Genomic DNA, 10,587 nt, shown 5'->3' on the forward strand with positions numbered 1-10,587 from the left:
GTATTCCTTATTATGTATATTTAATTACAATATACAATTTTATAATTTGGATAAACATTTTTACATATTCATGATTTATTATTTTTTGTATTATTTCATTTAACAGGGAAACAAATATATATATAGATATATATATATATATATATATATTTTGATATATTTTAAATTTCTATATTTTTAATGTTATTTTTAAAACAATTATTTATTTTAAGAATATATAAAATTAATATTTACTAATATAATATTATATATGTTTATTTATTTATTTAAAAATATATAAATGGTCAAATTTTAAGTTCAAAAGAAACATATGTTCGTGTAAAAACAAATATACAAAAAAAAAAAAAAAAAAAAATTAAAAAGAACAGAATTGATATATATAATAATAATGATTTAAAATAATTTTATTAAAAATATAATCAAAAAAAAAAAAAAAAAAAAAATAATGAAAATTAATACTTTAATATATTTCCCAGTTTTAAAAATTTTATTTTAATATTTGATTAAAATATAATGTGTATTTTAATAATATTAAATGTAAATATATTTATAAGGTATATTGAAAAATATGCATGCAAATGTCATTTTGTAGTTTTGTCATATATATATATATATATATATATATATATATATATATATATATATATATAGACCATATTAGTTTAATTTAAATAAAATGAAATTAGTTCTTTAAAGAAATAGATAAAAGAAGCATATTATCAAATACGAATTTATATTTTAAAAACCTAAAAGAAAAATTATAAAACGTTAAGCTATTTTATCACTTTAAGTGATAATTTATATATTTTTGTTATGACAATAATAAACAAAATTATCCATTTAGGATATATATACATTTTATTAGTAAAAAATGTATTATTATACATATGATTATTTTCAAAATTATTTTGTTAATAATAATTGAAGAAAAACAATATTTATTGGTGTATAAGTGTGAAATACATTATTATTTATTATTATTTTTTTTTCTTTAAAATAAATGAAAAAATATATATAATAAAATATTTTCGCTTGATTGATTACAATTTTATATATATTTTGTTATAAAACATAATATTTTTGATGATTTGTTTTTCTATATTATGATGTGAAATATATTTTATTAATAATAAAAAAAAAAGGATAAAATATTGAAAATATAATGCTTAATATTTAAGTTTGTGTTATCGGTTTAATCATTGAAATTAATTTGTTTTGATATAATTTATGTTCCTAATTTTAATAAATGGATATTAATATATATATATATATTATATTTATTCTTTTAAAATATTATAAAAACATATAAAAGTTTAAAAATAAGAAATATGTTATAATATAAAGGTATATATAAATAATCATGTATTTGAAATATTTATAAAGGATATATATATATATGTATATATATATATGTTAATTTATTTCATATATTTTTTTATTTATTTTTCAATATATAATATTTGTATTATTAAAAATGAATATATGGAAATTCTTAGTTAATTTTTACTCTGAGGTATATGTATTTCCTTTTAAATTAAAATAACTGTGTATTCCTTATGAAACTATACATTTTGTGAAGAGAAAAAATTCTGGATAATTAATTAAAAAATAGAAGTTATATTATTAAATAATTAATTTACATACATTAGTATTTATATAATATATATTTATATTTAAAACTGTAACATTTCTACTATGTATTATTTTATAAAATTGTTTCTTTATATTTTTGTCTACTAGGGTAATATTTATAATAAAGATCTTCTTCAATATTTTGAAAATCTATAAGAGAACTAAGTTGAGGGTGATTTATGAATTTTTTAATATGTCTTTTAATAGATCTGTATAATTCATATTGTCTTCTTGCATTTCTGTTTGTAAGATATAAATATATAAATTCTTTAAAATCATTTTTACCTTATTTTTAAGATCCAACGTGTCTATTAACTGATATGCATGTTCTATCCTGGATCTATTTAACATATAAAAGATATCTGTTTTATTATCTATATTATTTGATGGACCTGTGTTATGTGTTTGTTCATTACTCTCATAATTGGTTTTCTTGGATTAGTCCTTGATGACTTTTTTTTTCTATTTTTTGGTGTTGTTGATTGGGAATCCCCATTTTGTGTGATTTCAGTATTTTCAGTATTGGTACTAGAAGAATGTTGAGTGTTTTCATTTATTTTTTTCTTTTTATGACCTTGTAGTTGATGTGATAAGGAAGATTGAGCCAGGGATCGAAAAGGTATTATGTTTGTTTAATTTATTATGTTTTCTTTTTTTTGAATAACAATTTGTTGAATATCCTGTAAATAAATAAATATATACAAATATTACTATAATATAAATATTATATTTTTCATTTGTTATGTGTTTTTAATAAATATAAAACAAGAATATCACGTCTACTAATTATATTACATTTTGAGGAGTTAATATATAAAACAGCAGAGGGGAAATAACCAACACTTTTTTTAGAACAAACATTTTAAGGAATAATAATAATAAAATATTTATTGTATATTATTATATATTTATATATTTAAATAATAGTTTAATTTTTTAAAAATATATTAGTAATATTTAAAAAATCAGAAAAATAAAATTTTATATTACTTATAATAAAAAAAATATACGTAATAATTCTTCTTTTTTTTTTTCTTTTTTTATTTTCTAATAATATTAAATATATAAATTATTTTACAAAACATTCTATCTTAAAAATATTATATAATATATATATAATTAAAATATTTTAATATTTATTAAAATTGGTATTATAATTATTATATTAATATATTATAATAAAAAGAAATTATTTCAATTAAATGGTGCATTAAAATGAAAGTATATATTTTATAGAAGGAATATTTTTATTTATCGTATGTTGTTTTATATATTATATATTTTTTTTTGAATAAAGAATTCATTAATTATGCTTCAAAATAAATACGTTTCAATTAATTCATAAATTTTAATTAACATATAAATATGTATTTCTAATATATATATTTTTTATAATATTTGAAATATATATACAATATAATATTTATATAAATATATTGCATTGTTATTTTATTTTATAAATATACATCAAATTAAATTTAAAGTATTATTTTGAATATAAATTTATATGTTATTATGAAAGTATATTATGTATATATAAATATGTAGCTAAATATATTTATCTCTAATATTATTTTTAGTATTAATGATTTCTTAAGCACTATATATAAAATTAGAATTAATTAAAATGTTTTAATATATATGTCTGTTTATTAAAATGATTTTTATAGATAATATTATAATTTTATAATTTTGCAAGTTCATTATAATAAAGATTAAAAAAAAATAATAATAATAAAAAAACACCAAATGAATAATATTATAATAATAATTGAGCTACATTAATTATTTTTTTATTTTATTATTATTATAAATTTTTTTTTTTTAACATAAGAAATGAAATAATAAAATATATATTAAATACGTAAAAAATTTAATATAATAATTGGTCTATATTTTATTTATATATTATTTATAATATCTAATAATATATTATATATTTTTTCTGTTTCATATAGAAATTAAAATAAAATATACAACCACAAAATTGTTTTCTGTTTGTTCTGTTCGATCTGTATTGTATATATTTTATTTATAAAATATATTTTATATTTAATCAAAAAAAAAAAAATATATATATATTTTAAGAATAATGAAATAAATAATTAATACATTAAAGTTTTATGTTATGATATATTATTGTATTATTCTTTTATTTTATATTATATTGTATTCATTTTTGCATGCTTAATAATATTTCGCTTAAAATAACATTTTCAATTTAAGCTAATAAATTGATGCTGGAATATAATTTATATATATATATAATACATTTATGTATATATTTTAAAGAATGTTTTCAAATATAGAGAAATACATATGTACATATTTTTAATTAAATTATATTTTTAAAATATTATTATCTTCATTGTTGATAATTTGTTTTTAAATTTATATATTTTATTACATGAATATGTTTTTAAATAAAACATTTTAAAACATATAATTATAATAAGTAATTTTATATATGATAGTATCGAAGAAATCGATTTCTGTTGATATAAAAAAATATAATTTTTAGACTAACTTTAGGATAAGGTAAATCATGTATATAAATAAATCATATGTGAAAATAAAAAAAAAGAAGCCTATATCTGTAAAATTCCTTATTATATATGCACGATATTATGTGTAATATTAATTGTTTGTACTAAGGTAGGATAAAAAAAAAATATATAATAATAATAATAAGGATATTCATTGAATGAAAATAATTTTGATAAACTTAATTAGCTTTATATGTATATGTATATGTATATGTATATATATATATATATAATTTTTTTTTTTTTTTTTACATAGTGTGGAATAAAATATAATAAGCAAAATGCATGCAATACTACTTTTACAAGAAATAGGAATCAAAGAATTTTGGTACAAACAGAAGAATTATCACCAACACAAGTAGATGTACTTAGGCAAACATTAATAAATGATTTATCAGGTGGTAGTTCCATAAGAAGACAAAAAGAGTTGTTAAGTAATAAACTATATGATGACCCTATAACAAAGAAATTGATGAAAAGGGGAATATTAAAATCTAAAATTACAGAAAAGAAGGAAATGCAAATTGAAAAAAAACAAAAGGAAGAAAAACAGGACGTTGTAAAATATGAAGAAATTGATGTTCAAGTGGATGAAGATGAAGAAATTGAACATGAAATAGTAGAAAATGAGTTGGATGATAATGTAGAAGTAGAATATGAAGTAGTTGAAGTTGAGGTAGTTGACGATGAAGATGTAGAATATTCAGAAGTTGAACTACATGAGGATAAAGAAGGAAAAATAGAAGAAATAAAAGAAAATAAACAACTAAAAATTGAATTCATAGAAAAGAAACCATTAGAAATTAAAGAAACTCAAAATATTCATTCGTAACAGATGCACAAAAAGAAAAAGAACCATTAAAATAAATGAAATAAAATCTTACGATCTTTTTAAAAAGGATACTATTAAACCAAAAGATAATTTAAGAAGAGACGAAAGTAAACCATATGATACTTTAGAAAGATATGTAACAGAGGCACAAAATAATTTTAAAAGGGGAGAAACAATAATACATGATGCTTTTAAAAAAGATGGAATAAAATCTCAAAATACCTTAAAAAGGAAAGAAATGATAATACAAATTACACTTAAAGAAGATGTCATAAAAGAACATGATAATTTAAGAACAGATAAAATAATAATGCAAGAAGATCTTAAAAATGATGAAATAAAATCTCAAAAAATATTAAAAAGGGAAGAAATAATAATACAAATTACACTTAAAGAAGATGTCACAAAAGAACAAGATAATATAAAAAGGGAAAAAATAATTATAGAAGATGCTTTTAAAGAAGATGAAATAAAATCACAAGATACTTTAAAAGGGGATGAAATAATTATACAAGATAATTTAGGGCTAGATAAAATAATAGTACAAGATAGTTTTAACGAAGAAGAAATAAAATCTCACGACACTTTAAAAATAGAAGAAATAAAAGAAAATGTTATATTAAAAGAAAAGGAAGTAACAAAAATAGATTCTTTAAAAATAGAGGAAATAAAATCAATAGATCTGTTAAAGGATGAAGTAAAACCAACAAATATACTAAGGAAAGAAGAAGAAAAACGGGAAGATCCGTTAAAAAAAGAGGAAATGGAAACAACAGATACTTTAAAGGATGAAGAATCGAAAATGAAAGATCCGTTAAAAGAAGATGCAGAAGAAGAGGATATTTTAAATCAAATTAGATAAAATAAAAATTAATATAGTTGAAGATAAAATAAAAATACAAATTCCTCATATAAAATCAAAAGTTATTGAAAATAAAATAATTGACATTTTGAAAGCAGAATATGAAGGTGCAGATGAAAATTTAACAAGAAAATACAGAATGATAGAACTTATGAATTTATATTTTAATGAAATGGATAAATTTCATCAAAGTGATATATACACAATTATTGAAAAATATAGTAAAGAAAAAGAATATAATTCTATTATGACACCTATTTTTAAAGAGTTTATGCAAACACACCGTATAAGTTCTATATTAAGTAAAACTATGATGGGAAACACTTGGACTAATACCCTTCCTTACTGTAGGTATAGGAATAGTAGGTATTACCTGTGCATCTGGTGGTACTGTGGGTTTCGCTATAATAGGTGGAGCAATTGCATTTTTTTCATTGCCATTTCCAGGTTTATTATTTTCAAGGGTTAAAAGGACAAAAAAATTTAAAGAAAAATATTGTATAATTAATGGCATAGAAGATGACAAGAAGGATGATACGATTGCAAATACCTCTCAAGATAAGGTAGAAGAAAATATGGGATAAAAAAAAGTCACAGTGTTTAAGTCAATTCAACAAATGGTAAAAGACAATTTGTATACAGGAAATGTATGATGAAAAACATCTCCAAAAAATATTACAAATAAAGCACCTCAACAAAACAAACAAAATAAAACAGCTGTAAAAAAAACAATATGTAATATCCAGTACAAAATTATTATTCAAAACATAATGCAAGAGGTATTAACCAAATTAATAGACCTAATTAAAGTAGATATGTAATACAACCATTAAGATGATGTTGTAAAAATAAAAAATTGTTATTTATCAATAAATATATAAACTAGAATAATATAAATATTTTGTTAAAAGATAATTTATTAAAACAATAAATAGAGAATTATTTTAACATTAATTTTAAATTATTATTTTATTTATTTTTCTTATGTATTAATATTAATTAAAATAAATTTTTTAATACAAATTTGTATGTGTTATATATGAAATATTTCAAGTTTAATATATTTTATTTATTTTGATTAATAATTAATATTTGTTTGTTCGTAGGAAGTATTTTTTTTTTTTTTTTTTTTTTTTTTTTTTGTTTGTTTTTAAATGAAAAAAAGTGTAAATTAAAAATTTTTTTAAATGAAGAACTTATATAAAAACATATTGTTAATATATTATTTAATAACACAATGTATTATATATTTATTGAATACTTCATATAAATAATATATAATGTAATATATAATAGAATAAATATGTTATATTATTATTTATGTTCTATTCATACTTTGTTAAAATCATAATAATGTTCACATAATATGAATGAAAACAAATAAATATAATTTTAGTTTTATAATATATGTAATAAATACTTATGATTATTTTATTTTTTAATATCTTAAATAATATATGATGTTATGTTAGCCGTTTTAACTTTTTTTTTTTTTTTTCACTTAATTAAAAAATAAAATAATATATTAAAATGTTAAGTGACACATATTAACGAAAATATAATTTATATAATTTATTATTATTATAGAATAATCATAAAAATATCGTTAACACAAATATTTATATATCGACACATTTATAATATAAAAATAGTGTAAACAAAATATTTTAGGTCAGTTAGTGTTCTAAAATGGGAAATATACATATAAAATGATAATTATAATTATTATTATAATAAAAATAATTATATTATATCCTTTTTGTGCCTAATCCCATAAATTTTATAATCATTATAAAAAACTCAAAATATCCTCTAAATATTAATAAATTAAAATGTATTAAAAAAAAAAAAACAAAAAAAAAACAAAGAGAAAAAATTATAAAATGGAAATTAAAGAGTTTTAAATTTTTGGTAAATTTTAATATTTTATCAGTTATATATATTGTTGAGTTGAACTGATCCATTTAAATGTATATTTTGTGTTATATATATATATATATATATATAACAATGTATAATATATATAGATATAAAATCAAGGTAATATTTATATTAGTAAAAGTGGAAAATTTACAATACATAGATAGTTATTATCCATATTTTTTACTGTTTATAATAAATTTTATACAAAATGTACTTTTATAATAACCCAAAAATACAATAATTAAATAAAATAAAACAACAGTTGATATTTAATAAAATTGAATTAATTTTATTTTATTTTATCTTATTTTAATTTCATTTATTTTATTTAATTTAATTTAATTTAATTTTATTTTAATTTATTTTATTTTATTTTAATTGAATTTATTTTATTTTATTAATAGATATACAATACTATTTAATATTTGTAAAACCTAGTATACGTACACATATATAAATATATATATTTTTTTTTTTTTAATATTTTCTATATTTTAATATACTATTAGCATTATGACGAATATATATTTATTACTTTAAATTAAACAGGTGTAATATGATATATATATTTTGATAAATTTATACTATATAATATATTATTAATTATTTACAATAAAATAAGAAACACATATCTATTTTTATGTTCATATTGTATTATATCATAGATTCTTTATAAATATAATTATTTTTTTTGTTTTTTTTTATTTAATACATATAAATATTACTATTTAACATAATTGCATCCTTTATATATTAATCAAAAAAATAGTAAAGTTATTAAGATGGAGAGTAAAAAAAATTGTACAATTATTTCGTTGAATAGTAAAAATGGGAACCAAAAAGGAACGTTACGTTATATTTCTTTTAAACTCATTTGCTTAAGTTTATATGTAATTGGATTTTACTATGTTTTTCTAAATGTAAGTTCATATGAATTTTATTTATTATTATAATTAATTATTTTTTTTATATAAATTAATTTACTATAAAATATATGTTATATGTATGTATGTTTTATAACTTTTTTTTTTTTTTTTATGTAGACATCCTTAGAAAACAAGGGCTTACAAATTGTTAATATTAGCAATGTATATGAACGAAATTTAGGTGAGGCACAAAAAAATAGTAACGGTTCACAAAGGAAAAGAAATTTAAAACTTAAAAATGAAGACGTAAATAAACAAAATCTAATGGAAATATTAAAAGTAGTGAACAAAAAGTAGAGGAAAATAAAGATTTCACTAACAATGATATGAAGAACAATAATGAGGAAAATGAAAGTAATAATTCTATGAATAATATAAATTATAATAATTTATCAAAGAATTTAACAGAAAAGGAATTATATGATGTACTAAATTCATTAAAAGAATGTCCTTCAAAAGAAGATCTTAGAAATATATGGACGCACACACTTGGTATTGCAAAAGAAGGTTTGGATAATATATATCAACAGTTAAAGGCATCAATACAAAACTATTTAGATAATGATTTTCTTAGTAGGATTGAACACTCAAGTCATGAGGTGTTTGTATATAAATATAGATTGGAAGGACATATTTCAAGAATATTTCAAGCAGTAACAAATGAAGAGGTAGAATACACTAGACATTTTTATACGTTAATTAATAATAAACATACACTTGATGATATATTAAAATTTCTGTATTCATTCTTAGAACATTTCAAAACATTAAAAAAACAATTACATAAACATCACCAAAAGGAACTTTTAGCTGATGTTGAACAAGATCGTAATACAAAGTAAAAAAGTCAAAATGTTCTATAAAAATATATGTTTGATTCTTATTATATTTATATAACATTAATAAGTAAAATTTTTTTTTAAATCTATAGAATTACATAAATATAATTATTTATTATATATAGATATTTATATTATATAATTAATATATCTTTGTATTATAAAATGATTTTTTTTTGTACGTTATTTATTATAATAAATATTAATATATAGAAAAGTTAAAAATAAATTTTATAAATAGTGTGTCATACAAAAAAAAAAAAAAATAAAGGTAAATATTTTTTAATTATAAAAATGTATGATATTTATAGATAAATTCCATATACATCTAATAACATTATTACAATATAAATTACTCAATTAAGACAAACAATCGTGTATACAACATACTTAATTTTACAGTATTATAAAAATTAATATACAAAAAAATAATTTGTAATATTTCATACTATTAAAATTTTTTTTTTTTGGTTTTTTCTTCAAAATAATGAAATATAAAAAATTAATTCTTTATATATATATAATATTCAATATTTTAGTAATATATATAAAAATAATATTTCTTTATTAGTAAAACCCAAAAGCCTTTGAAAACAAAAAATAAAATATAAATAAATAGTACGTTTCTATATATTATTAGAATTCATCATTATTTATATATACTATATTTTTTTATCATAATATAATTTAATATTCATATTAAATAAATTTTCGATATATAAAAAAAATAAAAATATTTCATATATATATATAATATATATATATATATACATACTTGATATTTATATCTTTCATTAAATATTCATTAAAATATGAGAAAGATAAAAAATATATTAAGAAAAATACAACTTTTTTAAAATAATGTTAAAAAAATATAATAATATATTATATATATATATAAATATTTTATTGTCAAAAAACAAAATAATATTTATATTTTGAATAGTTTTATACTTTTAATTATTAAAAAAAAATTATTATAAATATAAATATTTAAACTTTAATTCAACAACATTTAGAATTATTT

The 10,587-nt window shown here is 16.8% G+C and overlaps 4 protein-coding genes across 4 annotated transcripts; all 4 read left to right on the top strand.

The window, feature by feature from the left end:
• Positions 1-4,099: 4,099 nt before the first annotated feature.
• Positions 4,100-5,872, top strand: PADL01_0031200 (Plasmodium exported protein, unknown function; the record flags this gene model as incomplete). Its single annotated transcript, XM_028680544.1, has 3 exons — positions 4,100-4,126; positions 4,435-5,006; positions 5,107-5,872. 3 exons carry the CDS (start codon positions 4,100-4,102, stop codon positions 5,870-5,872), a joined length of 1,365 nt encoding a protein of 454 aa, XP_028541322.1.
• A 139-nt stretch (positions 5,873-6,011) lies between these two features.
• Positions 6,012-6,456, top strand: PADL01_0031300 (Plasmodium exported protein, unknown function; the record flags this gene model as incomplete). The annotated part of the gene is made up of 2 exons (XM_028680545.1): positions 6,012-6,162; positions 6,230-6,456. The coding sequence occupies 2 exons, from the start codon at positions 6,012-6,014 to the stop codon at positions 6,454-6,456; spliced, it is 378 nt and encodes a 125-aa protein (XP_028541323.1).
• A 2,121-nt stretch (positions 6,457-8,577) lies between these two features.
• PADL01_0031400 (Plasmodium exported protein (PHISTa), unknown function) lies at positions 8,578-9,018 on the top strand (the record flags this gene model as incomplete). The annotated part of the gene is made up of 2 exons (XM_028680546.1): positions 8,578-8,715; positions 8,839-9,018. 2 exons carry the CDS (start codon positions 8,578-8,580, stop codon positions 9,016-9,018), a joined length of 318 nt encoding a protein of 105 aa, XP_028541324.1.
• A 29-nt stretch (positions 9,019-9,047) lies between these two features.
• On the top strand, positions 9,048-9,563 carry PADL01_0031500 (Plasmodium exported protein (PHISTa), unknown function; the record flags this gene model as incomplete). Its single annotated transcript, XM_028680547.1, has 1 exon — positions 9,048-9,563. One exon carries the CDS (start codon positions 9,048-9,050, stop codon positions 9,561-9,563), a length of 516 nt encoding a protein of 171 aa, XP_028541325.1.
• Positions 9,564-10,587: the final 1,024 nt, after the last annotated feature.

This window comes from Plasmodium sp. gorilla clade G2 (assembly GCF_900097015.1).
Source record: "Plasmodium sp. gorilla clade G2 genome assembly, contig: PADLG01_00_48, whole genome shotgun sequence".
Lineage (NCBI taxonomy): Eukaryota > Apicomplexa > Aconoidasida > Haemosporida > Plasmodiidae > Plasmodium > Plasmodium adleri (nom. inval.).